Source organism: Spermophilus citellus (genome assembly GCF_964194105.1).
Source record: "Spermophilus citellus genome assembly, chromosome: 17".
Taxonomy (NCBI): Eukaryota; Metazoa; Chordata; class Mammalia; order Rodentia; family Sciuridae; genus Spermophilus; species Spermophilus citellus.
Window position 1 is genome coordinate 31,523,200 of NC_138199.1, and position 27,954 is coordinate 31,551,153.

General features: G+C 42.6%; 1 protein-coding gene across 4 annotated transcripts; it reads left to right on the forward strand.

Annotated features, from left to right (window-relative positions):
- BLTP2 (bridge-like lipid transfer protein family member 2) lies at positions 1–27,889 on the forward strand. 4 transcript variants are annotated; one of them, XM_081272957.1, is made up of 39 exons: positions 1–181; positions 979–1,108; positions 1,967–2,016; positions 2,260–2,407; positions 2,588–2,706; positions 2,938–2,998; positions 3,178–3,367; positions 4,294–4,417; positions 4,575–4,699; positions 4,900–4,967; positions 5,080–5,225; positions 5,897–6,015; positions 6,122–6,285; positions 6,435–6,693; positions 7,191–7,396; positions 9,066–10,158; positions 10,614–10,805; positions 10,943–11,145; positions 11,293–11,411; positions 11,535–11,755; positions 12,409–12,599; positions 12,716–12,815; positions 12,962–13,164; positions 14,273–14,567; positions 17,675–17,832; positions 18,296–18,502; positions 20,782–20,881; positions 21,185–21,367; positions 21,718–21,839; positions 22,517–22,672; positions 22,766–22,887; positions 23,823–24,003; positions 24,864–24,954; positions 25,295–25,401; positions 25,536–25,671; positions 25,776–25,906; positions 26,079–26,180; positions 26,477–26,611; positions 27,043–27,889. In XM_081272957.1, the coding sequence occupies exons 1-39, from the start codon at positions 114–116 to the stop codon at positions 27,223–27,225; spliced, it is 6,708 nt and encodes a 2,235-aa protein (XP_081129083.1). In that variant the 5' UTR covers positions 1–113; the 3' UTR covers positions 27,226–27,889. The 4 variants fall into 4 exon arrangements, with proteins under 4 accessions (XP_081129083.1, XP_081129084.1, XP_081129085.1 ...); XM_081272958.1 differs by lacking the exons at positions 1–181; positions 979–1,108; positions 2,260–2,407; XM_081272959.1 differs by lacking the exons at positions 1–181; positions 979–1,108; positions 1,967–2,016; ... (1 more) ...; positions 2,588–2,706; positions 2,938–2,998 and having other exon boundaries at positions 3,229–3,367; positions 4,347–4,417.
- Positions 27,890–27,954: the final 65 nt, after the last annotated feature.

The window sequence follows — 27,954 nt, forward strand, 5'->3', positions numbered from 1 at the left end:
CAGCGTTGCCCCTGCGCGCGCGGCTGGTCGGCCCGCGGCGGCGCTGCGCGGTTCAGGCGTCCGGGCCCGGCATGGCTGGGGCCGGGGCCAGGCCGGGCCGGACCCGGACCTAAATGCCTCTGCTTCTTTCCGCGCTGTTGGTCTTGCTGCTGGTTGCGCTTAGCGCTCTCTTCCTAGGCCGGTGAGGGGCTTCAGTCACAGCGATGGGGGAGGGGGAAGCGCCTGAGGAGGGGACGCGCGCGGCCCGGGCGCGGGAGGCGGAAAGGATATCTATGAGGAGGGGGGCGCGCGATAAAGGAGAAGGGAGGGAATGTGCGGCTAGAGATGCGGGGAGGGGCTGCGTGCAGAGGAGACTGAGGGAGCGGGTGGGGCCTGAGGGAATGCTGATTCCGGGGATTGAATATGCGTGAGGACGGGGCCTCTCTCGATGGTTTCTCCTTCCCGCTCCACACGCCCTGAATGTCTCCTTCATCCAGCGCGAAGGGCACCTGCAGCTGGATTCCTCGCTCTGGAGAGCGAGGTCAGGAGGACTGGGAGTCCATGGGAGAGCGGCATTTGAACTGACCGTGTGACCCCGGACTTATCCAGGACACCTGTCTGGAGGGTGGGGGCGGAGACAGACCCTCTGGGGAGTATGTGATAGCACGGCTGCCGCCACCTTAACTCCTGTTGGGGTCTCTTCTGTCTCAGCTTTCTAAAGACCTGAGGGATTTTTTTTTTTTTTTGACCCCATACTTGGGGGTGAGGTTTAGTTTATCAGGTTTCATCTGGGTGGCGAGGGTCACTGGAATCCTACAGTGCTGATTATGGCGGCTGACTGTGTGTGACGGACAGGTGATTTGGGAGACAGGAGAGTTGCCCCAGAAAAAATCCAGTTTCAGGTCACGATCCTTTGCAAGATCTTCTCAGACCAACAAGGGGTTCGGGTAGCCGTACTTGGGATAGAGCCCTATTGAACTCACACGGATTTTTCTGCAGGTGGCTTGTGGTCCGGTTGGCCACCAGGTGGTGTCAGCGGAAGCTACAAGCAGAGTTAAAGATCGGTTCCTTCCGCTTTTTTTGGATCCAGAATGTCAGTCTTAAGTTTCAGCAGCACCAGCAAACAGTTGTGAGTTATGGGAAACTCACTGTGGGAGGAGGGGTGCGTGTGTGATGCAGTTGAATTTCAATCCTTAATTTACTTAAAAATTTTTTTTTTCTAATAGTAGATTTACACATACCTTCATTTTACATATATTTTTGTGTGATGCTGAGGATCGAACCCAGTGCCTTACCACTGAGCCACAACCCCAGTCCCTTAACCCTTAATTTGCTTTTAAAACAAAATTCTGGGTCGACAAGTCCAGTGGTACACAACTTTAATCCCAGCCAGGCTGAGGCAGGAGGATAACAAATTGGAGGCCAGTCTCTGCAACTTAGCAGAGGCTGTGTCTCAAAATAAATATAAAAAGGGCTGGGGATGTAGCTCAGTGGTAGAGCTTGGGTTCAATCCCAGTACCAAAAAAAAAAAAAAAAAAAAAAAAGGAAAAAAAAATTCTGAGGGACTTTGCTAGTTAACCTCACCATTCCTCTCTTACCATGGTGATCTTAGAGCTAATTGGGGAACACTGGAATTGGTGCGAGTTGTTTGGTTAAAGATGTTTGTAGGGCACAGAGTGTCCAGGGCCCATAAGAAGGATGCAGAAGTAAAGCACAGAAGAAAGATAACAGGAACTAGAAGAGCTTACTGTTCTAATTTAAGAGAGAAACAGGACAACATATCTGTAATAGAGAAATACTAAGCAACTAACGTCATTGTGAGGACTAAGATATCTGGCAGAGAAACCAGTGGAAATGGAATGGGCATATTTAGTGAGAGAGTCCATAGCACTTCCTTGAAGGAGCCAAAAACCTTTTTCTGCCTTGTCAAGCTGCTCATTGCTTACCTAGCAATTAGTATATAGAGTTTTTTCCTGCACTGTTTTAGGAAATTGATAACTTGTGGATCTCCAGCAAACTCCTTAGCCATGATCTGCCGTGAGTACTCTATGTCCTTACTTCTCCTTATTTCTCCTGGGGAATATTTTGGGTTTGATTTTACAGAATGAGATTCTATACAGAGATCTCTTAACTCAAGGAGGGAGGCAGGTTTTTTCTGGAGTCTCCTTTTAGTCTGAAGAATATTAGATTGTTTGCTATGAATTGAGCTATGTTTTTTGGGAGGGGAAGAGACTGTTATGTGAGGATTGGATCTGGTGGCAGTGAGATTTCTCTTGGCAGACACTATGTGGCATTGTGCTTTGGAGAAGTACGGATCAGAACAGACCTACAGAAGGTTTCTGGCCTGTCTGCCCCATTCTCCCAGAGCACTGGGGTGGATCAAAAGGAGTTGTCCTTCAGCCCATCTTTACTGAAGATCTTCTGCCAAGTGAGACTGCTACTTCTGCTATTCTTCACTGTACTTCAGGGATGATGGGCTTTGGAGTTGTGGGTGGATTGTAATGCTATTTTGGGGCATAATGCTAAGATCTGACACTCTTTTCTCAGCTAGAAATGAAGTGTGCTACCTTAAAGTTAATTATTGTTCATCCTTGCTCATTCTTTCCAGCTATTCTCCATTCATGTTGATGCTATAAACATCATGGTTCTCAAGGTGGCTACCTCTGAGTCCTTGTGGCACATTCAGATCAGTAGAAGCAGATTTCTTTTGGATAGTGATGGGAAAAGGTAAGTAATTAGAAGAGATCTAGTAGTCTCATTCTTGCCCTGGTGTTGCTTCAGAGAAAGTAGATATCAGGGCCTTCTTATTATCAAAGTGTTAAGTTTTTATTCTCTGTAACTTGAGGAGAGGCTAAGAGTAGGTGTTTCACTTGCCTTGTCTCTTCTAGCCAACAGAGCTTGATTGGAGGTAAGTGGTGAAGAAAGGTGCCAAGTGCTTGCAATTTTTTTCTTTCCTAGGTTAATCTGTGAGGTGAGCTTATCCAAAATCAACAGCAAAGTTCTAAAGAGTGGTCAGCTGGTGAGTATGCTTCATTTCCTCCTGGATATAAGATTTCAAGGAGCTTAGGGCTTACATTCTAGATTCTCTGACTTTATGTGGTTCCCTTAAGGCAATACCCAGGATCCAAGATCAATGCATTTTGACCAAAAAGTCCCCAAGCTTCCTACATACACCTTAAAGGCTTATCCTCCCAACAGGAGGATACATGCCTAGTGGAACTGTCACTGGCCCTGGACTTGTGTCTAAAGGTGGGCATCAGCAATTGGCATCTGAAGGCTATCACTCTGGATGTGTGGACACTCCATGCTGAGCTTCATGAAGGTCTCTTCCATAGTCAACTGCTGAGTCAGGGTTCAAGCCTGGTACCCAAGCCTGTTCCCTGTTCAGGTAAAGCCCTGATCATTGAGCTTCTTGGCTGTCTTGTTCTCAGGGTTATTTTGGAAGTAGAAAAAAGTAGGGGTTTCACTACTCATTCAGGCATGAGTCATTAGTCACCAGGGTTGTTGTTGGTTTTTTTTTTTTTTTTTTTTTTTTTTCCTTCCCATTGTTGGTTTTGTTTTGTTTTGTTTTTCCTGGTGCTGGGGATTGAACTCAGGAACAATTTACCAGTGAGCTACATCCCCAGCCCTTTTTATTTTTTGTTTTGTGACAAGGTCTAACTGAGTTGCTTAGGGCCTCGTAAGTTGTTGAGGCTGCCCTTAAACTTGTGATCCTAATGTCTCAGCTTCCACTGAGACTATAGGCATGTACCACCATGCCCAGCTTCTCATAGCCTTTGACCCTGAGATTAGTTAGAGAAAATGGGGCATTTGCTTGTGCTTAGTGAACTAACATTTAGTGGTATGAATTAGACCTGTACTATTGTGTTTTACATGTTTTTTCCGTAAGTTGTCAGCAGTTCACAAATAAGGAAATTGAAGCCTAGGATGATTAGCTAGGTAACTTGGCTGAGGTCACAGCTAGTCCTAGTAAAAATGAAGTTTAAATTATTCGGCTCTAAAATCCATATTCTTCCTGTTTCACCAGCCTATTCCCCATTCCATTTATTTTTTGTTTTTGTGGTGCTGGGGATTGAACATGGTGGACACGCACTCTACCACTGAGCTACATCCCTACAATCTGGTTATATATGTAGAGTCTGGAAAAGGAAGTACACCAGGTACCTGGATCTGTGGAGTATTTGCCTGTGGCTTTATTTGGACATTTGCTTACCCTGTTTTATGTGGAAGGATTTGGCCAAAGAGGGCAGAGCTTCTTGGAGTAATTGAGTGTTAAGGATTGATGACGGTTATGTTATTCGTTCATGTTCTCAGAGGTGACAGAGAACTTGGCTGAACCAACTCTGCCTGGCCTATACCTCCTCCAGCAGTTGCCAGACCAGGTCAAAGTGAAGATGGAGAATACAAGTGTCGTGTTGTCCATGAATAGTCAAAAGAGGTGAGACCTTTTCTGACATAGTATGGAGAATGATAATGTGAGTTATATACAGGATCTCTGTAACCAGTCTAGCAGCTGCTCTGAGTTTATCTTTGGGGAGAAAAAAAGTGGGAATGTCACTCCACATCTTTCTGAGCTGTTTTCTTTTCTGAGCCAGGCACCTGACTTGGACACTGAAGCTGCTGCATTTCTTGTACCATCGTGATGAGGATCAACTGCCCCTTCGAAGCTTCACAGTAAACTCTGATATGGCACAGATGAACACTGAACTCCTATTAGAAGGTTCATGGGTGGGGGTTCTGGTACTGAGAGAATATCAGTGTAACTAGAGGTAGGGGGAGGGAATATAATGAGAGAAAATAGCCCCAACTCACAAGTTTTAGTGACACTCCATTCATCTCTTTGCCTCCCTCTGCACCTCACCTAGTTTTACCTCTTGCCCTCCCTTTGCTTTCGTCTCATCTGTTCCATGGTATTTTCAGATGGGTTGTTGCTGTCCCAGAGTCGCCAGCGCATTGTTTGCCTCAACTCCCTCAAGGCTAGTGTGCAGGTATGATGACCGTGATAACAAGAATCTATCCCTTTTCTGTTTCTGAACATGGTTGTGTTATGAGTTAACAAAGTAAAACCCAAGCCTACAGTTCTGGTCTTCATGTTTCCAGGTGACCACCATTGATCTCTCAGCCTCCCTAGTTCTGAACACTTGTATCATTCACTATCGGCACCAGGAATTTTCTCACTGGCTGCACATGTTAGCACTGGAAACCCAGGGGACTAGTTTACCTATTTTTAAACAAAGGAAAAAAAGGTCAGTTTAATCTTTTTTAGTCACCAACTTAGCAGGTAGATTCTCTTTTGGTTCAACATGGCATCTTGTTGTCAAATACACATTTGATTGTTTGATCTCCCCAAATCGTAGCCTCAGAAGAAAACTGTTTTATTTATCTTCCCTGTTAGATTGGACTCCTTGATAATAGGAAGATGTCTTCTTAATTTTTGTGTCCTCAGTGCCCAGCATAGTGCCTTAAACAAAATAAATATTTGAATTGAAGTTAATGATTTATAGTGTCTTGTCTGCCTTAAGCTACAAGATGCCAGTATCAAATCTGCAGAGCCATTTCTGTCTTTATGTAATACTTAGGTTGTGCTCCATAGAGGACTTAAGGTTAATGGTTTGGAAATGATGCTTCTTGGTCATATGAGGTTGAATCATGTGATAATGCTAATTGTCACCCTATTTTAACTTGAAAATGGCAGTTTCATGTGGTTCAAACTCATGTCTTTGGTTCTTGCAGGTTATCATTGGGAGCAGCATTTAGCTGATGACTTTAGCCCCTTACTTTCTAATTGTAGCTAATTCTAAGAATCACAACAAAACTATAAGTTCTTATCCTGGTTTTGAGAGTTTCAGGAATCTGTTCCATGATAGAAAGCTGCAAGTATTTCCTTATCACACAATGATATCTTGTCCCTACATAGAACCTTCCCTCAAATCTTGGCTCCCATCATCTTCAGCACTTCCATCTCCAATGTCAACATTTCCATTCAGCTTGGGGATACGCCACCTTTTGCCTTGGGATTCAATTCCATCTCTCTGGGTAAGGCTCTGGGATGGAAAAAGAATAAGAATTTGTCCATTAGTGGAGCTAGTTTAATCATGGCCTCAGTGACTCAATAGTACTCCCCTTTCCCACCTTTATTCAGATTACCAGCACCTCAGGCCACAAAGCATCCATCAGCGGGGCGTCCTAACTGTGGACCACCTCTGCTGGCGAGTGGGTAGTGATTCCCACATTCAGCGGGCACCGCACCCACCCAATATGCATGTTTGGGGTGAGGCACTTGTCCTGGACTCCTTCACACTGCAGGTATGTAGAAGCTTTGGTGAATAGAGGCCCATATAGCTTCCTATCCAGACATCCTTCACTGAGCATCTTCTTAGTGGTAGGTAATAAGTCAGGGCATTACAAAATTGTATCTGCATGCTTTCAATGGGGTCCATCTGTTTCTTTTCTAGGGTAGTTATAACCAACCTCTGGGCCTGTCCAGTACCCAGTCAGATACCCTCTTTCTCGATTGTACTATCCGAGGACTTCAGGTAGAAGCGTCAGACACTTGTGCTCAATGTTTGTCTCGTATCTTATCTTTGATGAGTCCACAATCTGGGAAGTCAGCTTTCTCTCGGGAATCTTCATTTGGGGAATCCATGACATTACTGTGGAAAGTGGACTTGAAGGTGGAAGATATGAACTTGTTCACTCTTTCTGCCCTGGTTGGTAAGTGAGATAGGAGATCTATACTGAAATGGGTAGTATGCAAACTAAGCTGATTACGCTCCTCATTTAATGGAGCCGATTATTTGGAATTTTTCTAAATTAGATTGCCAAAAGACTTGTACAACTGTTTTACTTCTTGCTATTTCTTAATGACTTATGAAAGGCAACTATTAAGCAAGATGTAAGAAAAAGACTTAGCCTTGATGTAGTCAAGAAAATTAAACCCATATAGCTTTTTATTTCCTTGTGTGTTTTAAGTTTTAGGGAACAAGTGATATATCTCTGGGCAATTTTTAGGAATTAGGGAACTTCTTTGACTCTGCTAGATTTAGTTAAAAGAGGGGAAAGGAAATTTTCCCTAATATAAAGACTCAGTATAGGGAAGCAAGTGGAATAAAGAAAAGTAGAGTAGGGGAAATAAGTAAGAAAGGAAAATGAGAACCACAATTGCCATTTGAGAGCTGGAAACCAAGGGTAATGTGGTTTCTGGATGGTAGGTGCTTCGGAGATACGACTAGACACACTGACTGTCCTGGGCAGTGCTGAGACATCCACCATGGGGATTCAAGGTCTTGTGCTTGCATTGGTAAAGTCGGTCACAGAGAAGATGCAGCCCTGTTGTAAGGCTCCTGACATCCCTACTCCAGTGCTCTGCCTCTCCATGCTCTCTCTCACCTATCACAGCAGCATCCGCTCTCTGGAGGTAATGTGTCTGCAGAGAGGTGGGGCCAGACTGGGCTTTCCTGTTGCTTAAATCTCTCTCAGTCCTTTTATTAGATATCTGTCTGTTATTTATGTATTTTCTTTTCCTTTTTTTTTTTTTTTTTTTTTTTTTGCTTATTCTATATATTTTTCCCTTTTTACTTTGAAATTAAAAACATGTAAAAACTAGAGAGAATATTTAAGCCTTTGTGTACCTGGCTTTATTAAATAACCAATTCATGACCAACTTGTTTCAGCTGAATTCCTGCTAATCTCCCTTTCCCTGGGCTTTGGGATTACTTTAAAAAGAGTTACCAGACATATTATCATTTCAATTATAAATATTTTAGTGTGTGTCTTTTGAAAAGTAAGGGGCTTTTAAAAAATAATGATCTGGTGTCATTTTGTGACTCAGCTCCTTAGAAGGCTAGAAGGGATATGAAGATAGAAGTACTGGCAAGTTCTGAGAGGCTTTCCAAAAACTTCTCAAAAGGTGTTCTTTAGCTGGGTGGGTGGTGCAGGTGCATGCCTCAATCCCAACAACTCAGGAGGCTGAGGCAGGAGGATTACAAGTTCAAAGCCAGCTTTAGCAACTCAGGGAGGCCCTAAGCGACTTAGGAAGACCCTGTGTCAAAATAAAAAGGGCTTGGGATGTGCCTCAGTGGTTAAGTGCCCCTGGGTTAAACCCCTGGTACAAAAAAAAAAAAAAAAAAAAAAAGTTGTTCTTTATCCTTAGGGTATCAGAAGGACCTAGGACCCCATTAAGAGAGAGTGGAGTATTTTCCTGTTCGTCAGACTTTATTTTCCTTCAGAAACTGAAGAGGTTCCTTTTCAGAGACTATAAATTCAGAGAATTTCTGTCCTGGAATTTTAATCTTCTCTATCTGCTTAGACATTCAGAACCGACTTTGTTTTTCAAGTGAACAAGGGCTCTACTCCCTTCTCTGAGGCATGCTTTCACATAACTCAGTTGCTGTGTTGCCTTTTTATACACAACCTTTTTTTCTTCTTTTGGTACCCAGGATTGAACTCAGGGGCACGTGACCATTGAGTCATAACCCCAGTCCTTTTTTTATAGTTCATTTAGAGATAGGGTCTTGCTAAGTTGCTTAGGGCCTCACTGAGTTGCTGAGGTTGACTTGGAACTACAATCTCTTGCCTTAGTCTCCTGTACCAATCGGATTACAGTTTGTTTGTTTGTTTGTTTGTTTTTCAAATTCCTTTTTTTTAATGTTTTCATTAGTGTGTAATAGTTAGACATTTTATACTACTTTTTACAAATTAAGTTGTGTTTATAAATGCATAAACATTTCAAATTGCAGTAGTTATGTGACTCCTGAATGGAAACAAAGCCAAATGATTTCTTGAGTACATGTTTATGCTGGATATATTGTGGTAGATAACAGAGAATTATAACACACAGCCCCTTTTCTCTGACATCTAGAATCTGAGAAGAACTTAAAGCATAAGTACTCAAGTATAAGATAACTGACAACTCTTAGCTCAGCATGTTAGTGTTAGGGGAACAAAATAAGGCAGTAATTAATGTGGTTACTCAGGAAAGACTTCTGGGTGGAGATAATTCTTGAGCCAGGTACCCATGTAAAACAATCCCTGTTATCTCTACTGTTCTGGGACTTGATGATTGACATCCTTTTTATTCCTTAAAGGTTCAGTGTGGTGCAGGACTAACCTTACTGTGGAGCCCTCCAGATCACATGTATTTATATCAGCATGTCCTGGCCACCCTTCAATGCCGAGACCTACTAAGAGCCACTACATGTTCTGAGACTATTCCATCCCTTGCACTAGAGACTCCAGAAGCTACTTCTGAGCCAGAAGACAATCTCCCTGAGCCACTTCCACCAAGACGGCTGTTAAACCTGACACTGGAGGTGAGTGCAGCCAAACTGACTGCTTTCGTGGCTGAAGACAAATTCATTACCCTGGCTGCAGAGAGTGTGTCACTGAACCGGCATGGAGGTTCACTGCAGGCTTACTGCCCAGAGCTGGCTGCTGGCTTTGACGGCAATAGTATTTTCAACTTCAAGGAGGTAGAGGTTCAGTTGCTGCCTGAGCTGGAGGAGATGATCCTCCACCGGAACCCCTTTCCTGCACTGCAGACCCTCCGAAACCGTGTTTGGCTCCTCTCCTTTGGTTCAGTCTTGGTGGAGTTCCCTTATCAATATGACTTCTCTGGAACTTTGGATGAGGCAGTGGGAGTTCAGAAATGGCTAAAGGGCCTGCACCGAGGGTCTCGTGCTTGGTCCTCTCCAAGTCCGGCCCCACTGCCACCTGATCTACTCTTGAAGGTTCAGCACTTCTCATGGGTTTTCCTGGATGACATTTTTGAGGTGAAACTTCATGATAACTATGAACTGATGAAAGATGAAAGTAAAGAGAGTGCCAAAAGATTGCAGCTTCTCGATGCCAAGGTGGCTGCCCTTCGGAAGCAGCATGGGGAGTTATTGCCAGCCCGAAAAATTGAGGAGCTCTATGCCTCTTTGGAACGCAAGAATATTGAAATCTACATCCAGCGCTCTCGTCGTCTCTATGGCAACACACCCATGCGCCGGGCACTGCTCACTTGGAGTCTGGCAGGGCTAGAACTGGTGGCTCTTGCAGATGCCTCCTTTCATGGTCCTGAGCGTGTAGTAGAACAGGTTCGAGAGCTTGATCCAGGCAGCCCGTTTCCTGCTGAAGGAATAGATCTTGTCATTCAGTGGTGTCGCATGCTCAAGTGCAATGTCAAGACCTTTCTGGGTAAGTCATATTTTCCTTATTTGTGGAGCCTGGTGTTTGTCCTTTGAGTTCCTGGGAGCTTTCTGAGTGATTACAGTGGAGCTGTAATATTAGGTTATATTAGGAAATGTGACTGTTATTGGATGGGTGGAGTGGGATGAGTGGGATCCCTTTCCCTTTTTTTGTTCCTGAATTTCACCCTGAAATTGCTTGGCTGATATAAATGGACAACTAGAATAGTCTTCTGTAAGGTTATTGTGTCTTTTGGATCTCAGTGCTATTGGGAGTCTCCTTACCTTCTGCTCCAGGGTCTCTGTGACTTTTTCAGTTTTGCTACTTATTAACTGTCAGCTCTTGTGCTCTCAGTTAATTTTGTAAATGTAGGTGGGTAAAAAGAGGTGGCAAGGGGGAAAAAATGCCTGAGAGTGCAAAGACAGCTCCCTGAATAGCTACTTTTATCTTTTCTATCATAACAGTTCGGATCAGAGACTATCCACGGTATCTGTTTGAAATCCGGGACTGGCGGCTCATGGGTCGACTTGTGGGCACTGAGCAAAGTGGTCAAGCTTGCTCTCGTCGACGTCAAATTCTACACTTGGGGCTTCCATGGGGTAATGTGGCAGTAGAGAGGAATATGCCCCCACTCAAGTTCTACCATGACTTCCACTGTGAGTAGAGAGGGCATTTGGTTTGAGAGATACTTGTGGCGATTGGGGTGGGAAATAAGCTGAGGACCTTTTGGAGTGAAGGAGGAAGAGAAGGTGGAGTTGTGTAACAAGATACAGCCTTTGTTTTTCTACCTCAGCGGAAATCTTCCAGTATACAGTCGTATGGGGCCCATGCTGGGATCCAGCCTGGACACTGATTGGCCAATGTGTGGACCTCTTAACCAAGCCCTCAGCTGACCCCAGCCCCCCCTTGCCCTGGTGGGACAAGAGCCGTCTTATGTTCCATGGGGACTGGCACATGGACATTGAACAGGCAAACCTGCACCAGCTGGCCACTGAGGTGAGAGATCCCATGGAGTCATTTTTCTACTAAGGTGGTATAGTTGGGACCTATATAGCATATAGGGGAAGAGAGAAAGGTACTAATTTGGGAGATGAGAATGGTTCTTTTACCCATATCTCACCAAGTTCTTGGGGGTGGTTATAGGATCCATACAACACAACTGAAAATATGCACTGGGAATGGAGCCACCTTTCTTTTCACTGGAAACCTGGTCAGTTTGTTTTCAAAGGTGACTTGGATATCAACGTGAGAACAGCCTCTAAGTGAGTGGAATGAAGGGCGGGGCCTCAGTGGGGGGGGGGGGACTCATGGTGGAGGGAGAGGGGAAGAGTCAAGGGGAGGCAAGTGAACAGGTCACTGAAGGCTGGGGCTCCGTTGTGAGGCAGGTATGACGACTGCTGCTTCCTTCACCTGCCTGACCTCTGCATGACATTGGACCTGCAGTGGCTGTGCCATGGGAATCCCCATGATCACCACAGTGTCACTCTGAGGGCCCCAGAGTTCCTGCCTGAGGTGCCCTTGGGCCAGCTCCATGACTCCTACCGGGCCTTCCGTTCTGAGAACCTCAATCTCTCCATCAAGATGGATCTGACTCGGCACAGCGGGAGTGAGGCTTGGGCCCGGGGCAGTGGGGAGGAAGGGCTTAGAGGATGGGCTTGGACACTGAGAACTTAAGCTTGAAGGCAGAAAGGGAATAGAAGGACAGTGGAGAATTTGGGTTAGGACCTTTTTTGGGAAGAGGGTTGGTGTTTGGGGCTCTAAATAATAGTACTATAAATTGGGTGGCTTGTAAACAATAGACATTTGTTTCTCACATTCTGAAGACTGGGAAATTGAAGATCAAGGTACTGGTTGTTGAAGTGTTTGGTAAGGGCCTCTTCCTCAGAGATGGCACCTTCTTGTGTCCTCACACATGGTGGAAGGAGTCACTGAGCTTCCTTTTGCCTCATTGATACCATTCCTGGGGGTTTCATTTCTGTGATCTAATCCTTCTCAAAGACTCCCCAACTTCTTTATACCATCACATTGGGATTTAGGATTTCAACATAAGAATTTAGGGGCAACACAAATATTCAGACTATAGCAATATTTAAAAGCTAAGAACTTAGATCCTTGAAAGAAGAAGGTGCTAGGGAAACTGAATATGAGGCTGTATGCTGTTTGGGATTTTAAACCTCTAATACCTGAAGATAGGAAAGGATTTAACATCACCTCTGTGTTTCAGCCTCAGCTAGAATATATCTATCCTTTCCTTTGCAGCAATATCCCAGCCCCGAATTCTACTATATAGTAGTACCCTGCGCTGGATGCAAAACTTCTGGGCAACGTGGACTAGTGTCACAAGGCCTATCTGCAGGGGCAAGCTCTTCAATAATCTGAAACCCAGCAAGAAAAAGCTTGGCCAGCACTACAAGCAGCTTTCCTATACTGCACTCTTTCCACAGCTGCAGGTCAGGCTCTGACCTTTGATATCTTCTATTCCTTTTCCCTAGTATTCTTATATTGGATCTCTTATGCATCCCTCTCATGCCATCCTTTGTTCAGTCTCATTCTCTCTTGTTGCCAGGTGCATTATTGGGCTTCATTTGCCCAGCAACGGGGTATCCAGATTGAGTGCAGTCAGGGCCATGTATTCACTCGGGGAACTCAGCGTCTTATACCTCAAGGTAAGATCAAAGACTCCTTTCATTTCTCTAGCCTGTTCCTTATCCTTTTCTCCTTCTTAGTTCTATTTCTTTCCTCCCTTAATGACTCACACTATCTTTATCTTTCCATAATATTCTGCATGGACTTTGTGTGCCTCCTTTTTCAGCGGGCACAGTGATGCGGCGTCTGATCTCTGAATGGAGTGTGACCCAGATGGTGAGTGACCTAAGTCAGATGACTGTTCACCTGATGGCCTCGCCCACTGAAGAGAATGCTGATCACTGCCTTGATCCCTTGGTAACAAAGACCCACCTGCTGAGCCTGTCTTCCCTCACCTATCAACGACATAGCAATCGTACTGCTGAGGAGGTACTGCCTGACACAGTTTCTTTTTTACCTTAGTTATATTAGTAGGTCTGCTTGAAGCTATACTAAAAACAAAACAAAACAAAGTCTTCGACTGATGTAACAAATTTATTTCTCACAGTTTTTAAGGCTGGGAATGGGAAGTCCAAGATCAGGGTGCTGGCATAGTTAGGTTCTACTGAGGGCTCTTTCTGGCTTGCAGATGGATGCTTTCTCTGTGTCTTCAGATGGCAGAGAGAGAGCATGTGCAAGAGTGAGACCATGAGTCCAAGTGTGGTGTGTGCATTGAAGTACTCTGGTGTCTCTTCTTTTTTTTTTTTTTTTAAAGAGAGAAAGAGAATTTTTTAATATTTATTTTTTAGTTTTTTGTGGACACAACATCTTTATTTTATTTTTATGTGGTGCTGAGGATCAAACCCAGCATCCCGCGCATGCCAGGTGAGCGCACTACTGCTTGAGCCACATCCCCAACCCTTCTGCTGTCTCTTCTAATAGCACTAATCTTATGTTGAGGGCCCCACCGTCTTGCCTTTATCTGAACTTTCTTACCCCCCGTATCCAAATACCATCACATTGTGGGCTAGGGCTTCAGTATACGAATTTGAGGGGCACACAGTTCAGTCATAGGAGTAGATTTTAGGCTAAGTTCCTGGTAAGATGCCTAACTATATATCCCAGCATATATGTCTTAACTTTATAATGCATTCACTTGATTTAGCTGTATCAGCATCCTTCTTTTGAAAATTCCTTTTCTCCCTCTACTTCTAAATGTAGACTCTTCAAAGCTTAGATGATTGTCAAAATGAAACTTTGAAAAAAAAAAAAAAAGGTAGGCTTTTGCCATTCAGGAAATAAGAGATTTTAACTAGTATCTCATTTGTTGCTAACTTCCCCTGCCCAGTTTGGGAAGGATTTTAAGTTGAAATTCTGTCATTTAAAATGTACTAGGTCTGGTTAGAATGTAAGGTAATGCGGAAACTTTCTTCATGGGTCTTTCTTTCTCCTCCAAAACAGGTTTCTTATTCAATAAGCTTGTTCTTTTTGCATTTGTTGTTCAGAAGCAATAGTGGGAACGCCCATACTACCCTGAGGTTCTTTTCCTGTTTCTTAGGAGCCCTCTACTAGAGATGGTGATCCTGCCTTTCATACACACCAGCTGTATTTGGTGGATTTAAGGATTTCCTGGACAACCACTAATCGAGACATTGCCTTTGGTTTGTATGATGGCTACAAAAAGGCAGCTGTACTCAAACGTAATCTCTCCACTGAGGCCCTGAAGGGTTTAAAGATTGATCCCCAGATGTCAACCAAAAAGCCAAAGCGGGGTCTCCTGACCAGTACCCCAACCCCACCTCATGTCAACACTTCCAGCTTCAGTGGACGGCCTGATAAAGAATCATCAGGAGGTAGGCTGAGACAGACGAAACTCAGTGGATTTAGATTTAGAACTTGGATGTGGACTTGGACTGGGGTATAAGAAGAACTGAATCCTGGCTGGTTCTGTCTAAGTGTAGAAATCAAACTGTTATTTTCCCATATTAGGCCATATTAGTCTTATATAACCAGTAGTATAAAGAAGGTCCTTAAAGCGTCTGATTGTGTGGCAAGAGAAGTTGATCAGGAGTGATGGGACCAAAGCTGGATGAGTAAAGAAAAGAAGCAAAGGATTAGATAATTATTTCATGTTTTGATAATTAAGATGTTCTGTGGGACTCCACAAGTTTATCATCTCTAAATGAGCTTAGATTAGTTAATGAATGTGCTCACTTATTGATTCATAGATTCATTTTAGCTTTGTTGAGAGCTGATAATATATCAGACATGACCATAAACCTTGGGGCTACAAAGATGAGAGTAAGCTCAGAAACTAACAGGGAATGAGATAGGTAAATTATAATATCATTGTGAAAATGCTTTGTAAGAATGTTCAAAGGTACTAAAAGCCTACAGAAGAAAATATTTAAATCGGTGTAGAGAAGTCTCTAAAGGCTTCACAGAGAAGATGATAAATCTTGAAATATTACACTTCACAGGCAAAGAGGAGAGGGAATTTTAGGGAGAGCTAATAACAAGTGCAGAGGAATGCAGATTTATGGTGAATTTGAGGACAAGACAAAACGTATTAAATGCCACAAGAGAGAAGTGAAAATCTGGGAGTTGTTCCTGACTGGAGTGAAGGAGAAAAAAACAGTCAGGGAAGGATTTATTGAGGAAGTAGCATTTGAACTGGACTATATAGGCTTAGTATGGTTTGACTGTGTGGAGATGGGGAAGAAGGGCATTCAACACAGAGGGAATAACCCGAGTAGGAGTGCAGTTAGGAAAGCTCATGTTCAAAGGAGAGAGAACAAGCTGGGCACAGTGGTGCACACCTGTAATCTCAGCAATTTTGTGAGGCATAAGCAACTTAGTGAGACCCTGTTTCAAAATAAAATATAAGAAAGGGCTGGGATGTGGCTCAGTGGTTAACATCTATCCTGGTTGACAGTGTAAAGAAGTGAGAAATAGTCTGGAAAGGGAAGATGAAGGTAAATCATCAGAGAGCTTTAATACAGGGCTAAGGAGCTTTTGGTCCTTATTCAGTAGGGAATTGTGAACTACTGAAGGTTTTTGAATAGGGGTGTTCATCTTTAGAGTTTTACCTTTAGATGATAAATCTGGCAGAGGCATGTAGGAGGACTAGAGGGGAAGAAACTCCAGGTGGGGAGACAAAAGAGAAAACTATTATGTGTCTCAACAAGAGGCAGCAAGGGCTGGAACTAGGTAATGGCAGTAGGAATGGAGATGAGGAGATGGATAGAAACGTGCGTATAGATTTGGGCACTAGTTGGAAGGAGGAGTTATAGCAGGGAGATTTGAGCATAGTGGCACACACTTGTCATCCCAGCTTCTTAGGAGTCTGAGGCAGGAGGATTGCACAAGTTTAAGGCCAGCCTTGGCAACTTAGACCCTGTGTCAAAAAAATAAAGTTGTGGGTGTTTTTGGATATAGCTCTGTGGTATAGCATCCCTCTGTTCAATGCTAGTACCTTCAAATAAACAAGCAAGATAGAGGGACAAAAAGATAATGACCAAAGTTTTGAGTCTGGTTATTGGCATGATATTAATAAATATCAGAAATAAGAGAGCCAGAGGCTAAACAGATAGGAGGAGGTGTAGGGTGTTATTGAGTTCAGATTTGTATATGCTAAATTTTCATCCCTAGCAGGACATCTAGATAAGGCCAACAAACAGCCGTAAATGGAAAGGGGCTTAGGGCTAGAGATAGAGGCTTGGAAATGTCAACATAGAGATAAGACTTAACACCAAGGAGAAAATAATAGTTGTTTCCTGTTTAGGGGACACAGTTCAGTCATAGGAGTAGTAGGTACTCTCTAGTTTTTTGTTTTATTTTGGTACTGAAGATTGAACCCAGGGAGACTTTACTACTGAGCTACATGCCTAATCCTTTTTACTTTTTGTTTATTTTTATTTTTTGGTTTTGTTTTTAGTTTTTGGGGGTTTTTTAAAAGATCTTTTTATTTTATTTTATTTTATTTTTTGAGGATTAAACCCAGTGCCTCATGCTTGCTAGGCAGGTGCTCTACCTCTGAGCCACAACTCCAGCCCTTACTTTTTATTTTGAGATAAGATTTTGCTGAGTTGCTTAGGTCATCACTAAGTTGCTAAGACTGGCCCTGAACTTGTGATATTCCTGCCTCAGATTCCCTAATTGCTGAATTATAGGAGTGTGCCACTACATCTAGCCAGACTGCTATAATTCTAGAGACTGTTCTCACTGTAACACTATTAGACAAGCTTATTAAGAGAAAGAGAAGGGAGTATGCCAAGGGTGGAGATCAGGAAATTCTTCTTTTTAAGACTTGGAATAAAGTCTAGAGATACAGGAAGTAGCAAAACTAGGGGAGCACAGTGACACTGATGACAAAGGAGTGTGGTTTCAAGTGGAAAGAAGTAGTCACAAACAGTATGTAACACAAAGTAGTATGAAAAAAATATGGTGAATTTGAGGACAAGACAAAAAGTATTAAATGCCACAAGAGAGAAGTGAAAATCTGGGAGTTGTTCCTGACTGGAGTGAAGGAGGAAATACAGTCAGGGAAGGATTTATTGAGGAAGTAGCATTTGAACTGGACTATAAAGGCTTAGTATGGTTTGACTGTGTGGAGATGGGGAAGAAGGGCAAAATAATAGGAAATGAAATAAAAGGAACATAGTAGGAGTAAACCAGAGGTGGATATGTCTAAGGAAAAAAAAATGCTACCATTTACCTAGCATTTCTTAGTTTCTGTTGGAAATCTGTTACTTTTATGGACATTAGGGAGAAAATGAAGTGACAACCCTTATTTTACCCTTAGGTGTGAAGGGTGGGGTGGAGTGGGCTAGACTGACGTTCTAGGTTGGGGAGGATATATCCTGTTCTTTACCTAGTAAGATAAATTGGGAATTTAGCCTTGGATGTATTCTCTTTCCCTTTGAGACTGACCTTTCCTCACTTCCTATTTCTTTTCTAGGTGCTTACATGTTGCAGAAGCTGATTGAAGAGACAGATAGGTTTGTAGTATTCACAGAAGAGGAGTCAGGTATGAGTGACCAATTGTGTGGCATTGCTGCCTGCCAGACGGATGACATATATAACCGAAACTGCCTTATTGAGCTGGTCAACTGTCAGGTACCTTTTCTTTACCAGAGCACCCCAGTATTAGGCTAGATCATAACCATATTCTTACCTCCCCCCATGTCTAAATAAGAATAGGTGAATAGAGTTCCAAAAACTTTCCCTTCTTACAGGTGTTATGAATAATAATTTCCACATCTTAAAGGCAGAAAAGTTCACTCAGTAAGCCAAATATAGGCCTAGCTGCTCTGGTTAATACAGTGTTCCCAATAGCTTTCTGATTTCCCTTGGTGTCTTTTTCTTTTTTCTTTTTTTTTGGTACCAGGGATTGAACTTTGGGGTTCTCAACCCCTGAGCCACATCCCCAGCCCTATTTTGTATTTAGAGACAGGGTTTCACTGAGTTGCTTAGCACCTCACCATTGCTGAGGTTGGCTCGAACTCGTGATTCTTCTGTCTCAGCCCCCTGAGCCATTGGGTCTCTTGGTATCTTGACTTTGCTTCTATCTCCGGCATAGATGGTTCTTCGTGGAGCAGAGACAGAAGGCTGTGTCATAGTGTCAGCTGCCAAAGCCCAATTGTTGCAGTGCCAACACCATCCGGCCTGGTATGGTGACACATTGAAGCAAAAGACATCCTGGACTTGCCTATTGGATGGCATGCAGTATTTTGCTACTACTGAAAGTAGCCCTACTGAGCAAGATGGCCGACAGCTCTGGTTAGAGGTTAGTTAGCAGGATAAGGAAGGCCTGTTATATCCCTAATTTTTATAGTTTGTGCCTTCCGTCAGCATAGTTAGAAGATTCTTCATATTACCTGTTGCTTAGCTATAATATCTTTAATGTGGGCAGTCTCTGATCTGTGAGCACATAGTACTTTTTTTTTTTTTTTTAATCTCCTGGTCTATTTCATTGAGAGAAATTCATTTCCTAGCACTAGAATAAAATGAATTGAAGCTTTCTTACTTTCAAAGTTGTTATTCTCTATTAATAAAGGTCACAGTAACCAACAGGCAGTCAAGAAAACAAGCAGTAATCTGAGAACTTTTGATAAACACTGTATTCTCCCTTTCTTGATTTGGTTGTTGCAGCAAGGCAGTGAGGTTGAACAAAGGACTGTTTAAGAGTTAGGTTATGCGACTTCTAATGAAAATTTTGCCATTACAGTAGCTGTAAGCCTTTTGGGACAGTCACCTTTATTTGTAGATGGACACAATACCTTTATTTGATCTATAACCCAGTGCCTCACACGTGTGAGGCAAGCACTCTACCACTGAGCCACAATCCCAGCCCAAGATAACATTTTTATTAGATGGTAATTTTATGAGTAGTTGGTAGATACTAAGAAAGGGGCTTGTCATCTCATTGCAAGGTAGTAAATCTACAATATAATTTCTAGGATATAATATCAGAGTTACTGGAGGGTGTAATGGTTATGAGATATATCTAGCCAATTGTGCATTGTCATTAGGAATTTAACAGGTGTTAAGTGCCCACATTGTGCTGCATGGTGTACCCTCAAATGAATTACAGTATCTAGCTGCATCTGATGAGGATCAAAGTAACTCTATTTGCTATGCTACTCAATGAAGCTGATTCCTCTTATTCATCTTTCTTCCTTGGCTAGTGCTTCTTACATCAAGTACATTAGGGCTCAATTCAGTCAACCCCAAGTGTAATGACATAAGAGATAGTGAACATTTAGATCAGATGTCAAATCAAATACGGTTGTTGTTATTTGAAGTCATGCTGAGACCTCAGGCAAGCAGTATCTTTTTTTTTTAATCAGTGGTCTTAGGAGATAGGTACAGAAGATGTTGACTACCCATGTAGAGATGAACAGTATGAACTATCAGGATATCAGGATATCCCTATCTGGCATTTCTGGGTCTCTGCTTCATTTAGGCATGATGTCTTTTACAGCTAAACTCAAATTTTCAGATTATATTAATAGCATTAGAGGGACATCCTTAGTGTGGGTGGGAGAAACTATGAATTTTGACTTTCCCATGTGACTTATTTTTTGACTTGTCAAATCTGCTGTCCTTTAGCCTTGCTCTTCTATGTTCTTCATATATCACTCATTCTGCTGACTTCAGATTAGCAGAGAGAATTAAAAAAAAAAAAGTCTCCTTCCACCAAAAGCAATAGTTTCAGAGTAGTTTTCTATCTGAAGACAGAAAACAGTAAGAATATACACACACACACACACACACACACACACAAAATTGATACCAAAATGGGTGTAATACTCTTTTTTTTGCTTCCCATATGATTTGATTTTTTAAAAATATTTTTATTGGATATTGATGAAATTATTTATTTATTTATTTATATGTCGTGTTGAAAATCAAACCCAGTGCCTCACACATTCTAGGCAAGCACTTTACCATTGAGCCACAATCCCAGCCCCACATGATTTTTTTTTTTTTTTTTTTTTTTTTTTTTTTTTTTTTTTAGTTTTCAGCAGACACATCATCTTTATTTGTCTGTGGTGCTGAGGATTGAACCCAGGCCGCACGCATGCCAGGCAAGCGCGCTACCGCTTGAGCCACGTCCCCAGCCCCACATGATTTGATTTTAACCTAGCTTATTGTTTTTCACACCTGCGGCCTGGTAAAGTATGCACCCAATTAGGTTGGAGAATTTGAGTGGTTTGGGATAAGAGAGAACCATATATTTCCTCTACCCTGGTAGATCCTTTAAACTACTCAAGTCAGTGGAGTAAGTCATGTGTCATTTAACAGTGGGGTCCATCCTGTGAACTGTGTCATTAGGTATTTTCATCATTGTGTAAACATCATAAACTGTACTTATAAAAACTAAGATGGCTGTGACATCACTAGGTAATATAATCTTATGGAACCATCATCATATATAGTCTTTTATTAACTAAAACTTTATTATGTATATGACTGTGCTTGAAACATAGGATCTATTACTCAATTGGTTAGGAGAAGCCACTGTTTCCCCAGAAGCTAAAGATGCTGCATTTCTGTCTTCAGGTGAAGAATATTGAGGAGCACCGACAGCGTAGTCTGGACTCTGTGCAGGAGTTGATGGAAAGCGGACAAGCAGTGGGAGGCATGGTTACCACAACCACAGGTCAGCTCTCCCCTGTCTTCTCATGATATGATTAGGAGCAGATGTGTGTCCCAAATGGGCCTTGTTATTTCTCTACTCTCCATGTTTTTTTTTTTTTTTTTTTGGTGGTGCTGGGGGCCTTGAGCATGTTAGGCAAGTGCTCTGCTATTGAACTACATCCCAAGCCCTACTTATCTAATCCTAACATCAGTGTATGCTGGAGTAAGACCATTTTGTATTATGTTGAAAGCAGATATAGCTGGGACACTCTGACCATGCCTTTATTGAAATGTCTTTCTGTTTGTCTTTTTCCCATATTTTCAGATTGGAACCAGCCAGCTGAGGCCCAGCAAACTCAACAAGTCCAGCGAATCATTTCACGTTGTAATTGCCGAATGTACTATATTAGTTACAGCCATGACATTGATCCTGAACTAGCAACTCAGATTAAGCCACCTGAGGTTCATGAGAACCAGGAAAAGGAAGATCTCCTAAAGAAACAGGAAGGTATTCAGGGTTCAAAAAGCTTTAGGGAGAGAAGTAGGAACCTGTGAAAGTAGTTATTTTCTTAGTGGTTTTTGAGATAGTAATTATTAAAAGTCCTGTTGTGCACTGGCATTAATATTTTACTTTGCTCTATATTTTGTAAGTTCTGAGAGAATAATCTATACTATTGGAAGAAACTGGGATGAATGGATATTGTTCTGGTTCTAAAATAAGCGAGTATATTTCTACCTATAAGCATCTTTTATTCCTTTCTTTGGGGAATAGGAGTGGCTCCAAATGTGGGTTAAAAGGTGGAGTAAATATTTAGAGAGAAACTTGAGTTTCTTATTCAATTGCTAACAATTACTTAGGGGCTGTGGACACCTTCACACTTATCCATCATGAGTTGGAAATTTCCACCAACCCAGCTCAGTATGCCATGATCCTGGACATCGTCAACAACTTGCTGCTCCATGTAGAACCCAAGCGGAAGGTGAGTATGGGCCCCTATAGAATGCTGGTTAGCCTCAGAGGAATCCATAGACTTTGTGCTTTATTTGTACTCTAGTAATAAAAGCCATGCTTCACACTGAAAAAGGACCTTTTGACTGGTACATCCTCTACTAGGCAGCAGCAGCAGTTGAAATTCCACTAATCTAGGAAACATTTGAATGTCCTTATGACTATAGAGCTTTTGTTTCCCTTGACTGTTTTTCCCGGCCAATTCTCCACTCTTCACCTAAACAACTCTAAATATCTTAAACTATATCATTTTTGCCATCCCGACCCTATGGGCCTGGTTTATGAAACCCACCTACCCCTCATTGTTACTGCTAATGGTGACAGATATCTACATGACTTGTCTATTAAAAAAATCTTACGGAACAACAAATATTCCTGGTACTGGGATGTAGCCCAATGGTAAACCATGTGCTTAGCGTGTGCAAGGCTCTGTTTTTTATCCCCAGCACCACACAAAACAAAACAAAAATAAAATATTATTTCATTTCCCTTTCCATTTTTTATATTTATTTTTTAGTTATAAGTGGACACAGTATCTTTATTTCCTTTTTATATGGTGCTGAGGATTGAACTCAGTGCCTCACTCATGGTAGGTGAGCACTCTTCCTCTGAGCCACAACCCCAGCCCCTCCCTTTCCATTTCTTTAGGAGCATAGTGAGAAGAAGCAGCGTGTCAGGTTCCAGCTTGAGATCTCTAGCAATCCTGAGGAGCAACGCAGCAGCATATTGCATCTACAGGAGGCTGTGCGGCAGCATGTGGCCCAGATACGGCACCTGGAGAAGCAGATGTATTCTATCATGAAGGTAGTCACCCCAGATAGTGTGAGGACAGGGAAGAGGGAAGTCTTCTAGGTTAGGGGAGATCTTCTCTTAATTTCTCCTATCCTGGTCCCCTAGTCTTTGCAGGATGATAGCAAGAATGAGAACTTGCTTGACTTGAACCAAAAGTTTCAGTTGCAGCTAAACCAGGAGAAGGCTAATTTACAGCTGGAAAGTGAAGAGCTCAATATTCTTATCAGGTACCCATCTCAGTAGTCTTTTCCTGCCCTTTTCCACTTCCTTGCCCATGTTTTTATTGTTGTTGTTGTTGTGGGGGTTGTTGTTGTTTGTTTGTTTGTTATGTATTCGGGGTTTGAACCCAGGGGTGCTTTACCATTGAGCCATATCCTCAGCATTTTTTGAGACTGGGTCTCCCTAAGTTGCCCAGGCTGGCTTCAAATTTCTGATGCTCCTATCTCAGCCTCCCAAATAGCTGGAATTATAGTCATATGCCATTGTGCTTGGTTCCTTGCCCATGTTCTGACAGTCTTTATACCTAATTGCATTATCAAAGGCTGACATAGAAATAAATTCAGACACAAGTATTGCTGGACTTGTCCAAAGAGGTCAAGAACAGGAGAACCCTTCCTCTGGGTCCTTAGTAACATACTTATTAGAAAAGTCTCTGCTGCAAGAAAATGGGTAATTGAGAAAGTGGCCTTGACACCGTGTATCTGTATTGAAAATACCTTGAAGTCGATTAGTAAGAAACACAATTGCAGATAATAATCATAAACGTTTTTTGTGGGGAGAGACACTTTTATCAAGAAGCTATAGAGGTGAAAAATGTTGTACTTTTTTTTTTTTTTTTTGAGAGAGAAAGAAAAAAATTTTTTAAATATTTATTTGTTAGTTTTCAGTGGACACAACATCTTTATTTTTATGTGGTGCTGAGGATCAAACCCAGCACCCCACGCATGCCAGGTGAGCACGCTACTGCTTGAGCCACATCCCCAGCCCTGTTGTACGTGTTTCTATAACACAGGTCACAAACAATAAATCCAGTGGGGTGGGGTGACTTAAAGAGACTACTCACCCACAGTAGGTTCATCTGCATCATTCTAGAGTATTCTATCCTACCCCCAACCTATTTAATGTTTCTCTTATTGGCTTTGGCTGTCCTGTTCATTTTTAGGTGTTTTAAGGATTTCCAGCTTCAGAGGGCCAACAAGATGGAGCTGCGAAAGCAGCAAGAAGATGTGAGTGTGGTCCGCCGCACCGAGTTTTACTTCGCTCAGGCACGGTGGCGCCTGACAGAGGAAGATGGACAGTTAGGAATTGCTGAACTGGAGCTACAGAGGTTCCTCTATAGCAAGGTATCTGAGATACAGTCACACAAAGGCAATTTTTTAAAGCATTGACCTACCTCAAGTCCTCAGTTCATATAAAAAGATTAAAAAGGGGGGCTAATTAATATATGATTAGTAATGATGACCATGATTAGAAACATGAGCAGAGCTTCCTTAGATACTAAATGACACAAACATAGATATGTTTGATCAAATGCTTCTTTCATTAAGATTATCTATCCCTGCAAATGTGGCTCAGAGGGAAGTAATCTTCCAAGTCTAGCTTAGAATAGAAACATTCTAGGATGTGAGGGCGATCTGGCTGCGACATCTGTCACCCCATTGATCACCAGGGTTGATTCAGCTGATCTGTCTGGGTAGTCGGGTGTCCCTTTCCTCCCTCACCGCTCCATGTGTATCCTTCCCGAAGCTGCACGCTCAGTTGAAGAGGACAACCTTCCCCGATAGAGGAGGACTTCTTTGGTAGCTGCACTTCCCTGCTAGAACCCTCCAAATAAGCTCTCAAGGTCCATTTGTAGGAGAACATAGGTTAGTCAAGCTTCTAAGACTCTAGACACATCCAAATGAGGTGCTCATTTGGATGGGGAAGAGGACATATTCACTACTTTCTCTCACAGAGGATGTTTGGAAATGAATGAGAAAATTTTTAAATGTCATAGTGACTAGGAAGTACTGTTATCCTTATCCAGGAGTACCAGTGAGAAACACTGGTTTAGAGGGTGTGTTGATTCTGTGACATTTAAAGAGAGATCAAAGATTGGGACTAGGCACATGGAGGATCTGAAAACAAACAGGGTATTTAGCAGTTCTCTAGCAAGCTCCTAAGGTTAATTATAGTGGACTGGGGCAAAAATCTGTCTTTATAGGTGAATAAGTCTGATGACACAGCAGAACATCTTTTGGAGCTGGGCTGGTTCACTATGAACAACCTTCTCCCCAATGCTGTCTATAAGGCAAGTTTTTTTTTTTTTTTTTTTTCCTTTCTCTTTTGTTGTGATACTGGGGATTAAATCCAGGGCCTTACATATGCAATACAAATACTCTTACCACTGAGCTACACCTTCAAATCTGTATAGCAAGTCTTATTTCCTCCTCACTGGTTTATATGCTTTTTTAAAAGCACAGGGCATTTATAATGGCTCTTCTGTGTAAACCCATTAAAAGAAACAATGTGGATCTGAGATGGTAAGATCTTGCTCAGTTTAGAATCTTGCTTCTCTGTATGGAGCATTTGTGGGTTGATTTGTGGCAATGAGGACATTTGATTGGGCTGTTGTTTACTCTGCCCTACAGGTAGTCCTACGGCCCCAGAGTTCCTGCCAGTCTGGGCGACAGTTAGCCCTCCGCCTCTTCAGCAAAGTCCGGCCTCCTGTGGGGGGTATCTCTGTTAAAGAACACTTTGAGGTTAGTGTACAGTCCCTTGGGAGCCCAGAAACAAAGGGCAATCCAAAGATATGTGTGTTATACTATGCTAATTAGGGGTAGGAGACTGAGGGATAGTGTCTGAGCTTAATTTCTTCATCTTTTTTTCCCTTTAGGTAAATGTGGTGCCTCTAACCATCCAGCTGACACACCAGTTCTTTCATAGAATGATGGGCTTTTTTTTCCCTGGACGAACTGTGGAAGATGATGAAGTTGGTGATGAAGAGGATAAGTCCAAACTGGTGACTACTGGTAAGAACTTTTATGGTGGAGGACCAAAAGAATGGGGTGGCAGCCACAGAGATAGCAGATGCTTCAGAAGGGGGATGGTAGTTGCTATGCTTGCTTTTTCATAGGAATACCAGTGGTAAAGCCTCGGCAGCTAATTGCAACAGATGATGCCGTACCTCTGGGCCCTGGGAAGGGTGTGGCACAGGGCTTGACTCGAAGTTCTGGGGTCAGAAGGTCATTTCGCAGATCACCTGAGGTACTACATACACCCCTGATAATAGAAAAGTGGGAGAATCTATTGGGCCTGGCTGGGGATTTCTCTTGTTTTCTTTGAGTTACTCCAGGATTGAAAGGAAGGGGTGATATTTAGGGTCCTGCATTTCTTCTGATAGTTCCAGGGGCTCATGATATTCTTGTGCTTTTCCCAGCATCCTGTGGATGATATTGACAAGATGAAAGAGCGAGCTGCCATGAACAACTCCTTCATCTACATAAAGATTCCACAGGTTCCACTGTGTGTCAGCTATAAGGTCTGTACCTCCCCAGCACTTTTTAGGAACAGAATGGGAATTTAGAACAGAATGGAAAGGGTACCAGTAAAGATCATCAGGGATTATAATCAGAGATTATAGACAAACTGGGTGGTAAATCTGCTGTTCGTTCTGCTCCCTGCAGGGGTTAGCATCTTACTAGACTGAGGTAAGGAGAAATCAGTATCTGTAGGTTGATGTTGCAGGACTGATTTACACTCAAGTACTGGCATAGATTCAGAGTAGTGCTTATGTACTTTTTTCCCCTCTTCTCTTCTCTCCCCCTTCTCTTGCAGGGTGAAAAGAACAGTGTGGACTGGGGTGACCTTAATCTGGTGCTGCCTTGTCTGGAGTACCACAACAACACATGGACATGGCTAGACTTTGCCATGGCAGTCAAAAGGGATAGCCGCAAAGCCCTGGTTGCCCAGGTATCCCGCCAGGGCTCATGGCTGTTTGGTTAACAGGGGCTGGCAAGTAGATCCCCTGCTCAGGAACCTTTGTTTTAGGATATATTTAATAGTAGTTTTGAGAATGGGCAGGTGACTGAAGTGAGAGCCTTCTTCTCTTTTGTCCTCGCCACAACTTTGCCCAAATGATTAAATTAAATGTTTATTACTGCTTTGTGTAATGTTGACAACTATTAATTTTAGGGAACTAAGGGCTACTACAACCTTAAGTTTAGAATGGGTTTTAATTAGACTGTGAGCTTCTTGAAAGCAGAGACCATTTTATAATTTGAGCTGCTCTCTTGTGATCTGTATATATGTTTAATAAATCTTGGTTGACTTGGTTCACTTTGATTTATTCTGCTTGCCCCACTAATATTTACCTTTCCTTTTACTCCTCTTCAATCTGCCAGGTAATCAAAGAAAAATTAAGGCTGAAGCCTGCAACAGGGTCTGAGGTCCGAGGGAAGCTAGAAACTAAATCAGACCTGAATATGAAACAGCAGGAAGAGGAGGAGAAAGCTCGGCTCCTCATCGGTTTAAGTGTGGGTGACAAGAACCCTGGCAAGAAGTCCATCTTTGGCAGGCGCAAGTGATCTGGCAATTCAAGTGGCTGCAGTACATGATCTGACTCTGGCTCAGGCCCAGGGACTTGTGGGATGGGAGGGGCTTCCCCTTATCCACCAGGATTTGTGAGGGTTAGAGCCCACAGAGTACTATGGAGGGAGGCATAGCTCTTTAGCAGCTGGCCTGTTCCCTGCAGGGCATGGTGGACAATACTGAGTTCATCTCATGCTGAGCTGATTAGGCCCAGGGCCAAAGAGGCAAGAAGAGAGCAAGACCCCAGGGAATGGGCCCATGGCTAGGATCCTGTTTCCTTGGGGTCAAGTGGAAGGGTGGGGGGATAGTCCTGATCAAGTATGATAAATTTTTATAGACATATATATATATATAAATATATATATATATACACACACACACATATAAATATATTTCTAAGCATAACTGCTTTCCCTCTGTGCCAGGAAGCCAAGGGGAAGGGGCTGATCCTCTGTCCCTCACTCTATTGCCTTGTATGAAAAAGGTGTTAGTGTTCTAGGGGAGAATCAGCTTCTCCCCAATCTGTGTGCTCACTTGGGAGGATGGCAATAGGAGCTAGGGCTGGCCATGGGTTCCCTACTCTTCCCCCTGGTTTATGCCCTGGAGAATGGCAAAAAAAAAAAAAAGACCTAAGGAGAAAAAAAAATATTTTAAATTTGATACTGTTTTTTTGATTTATTTTTTGTGTTGAGTGCATGTGTTCAAACTGTCTGTATCCTTTTCTC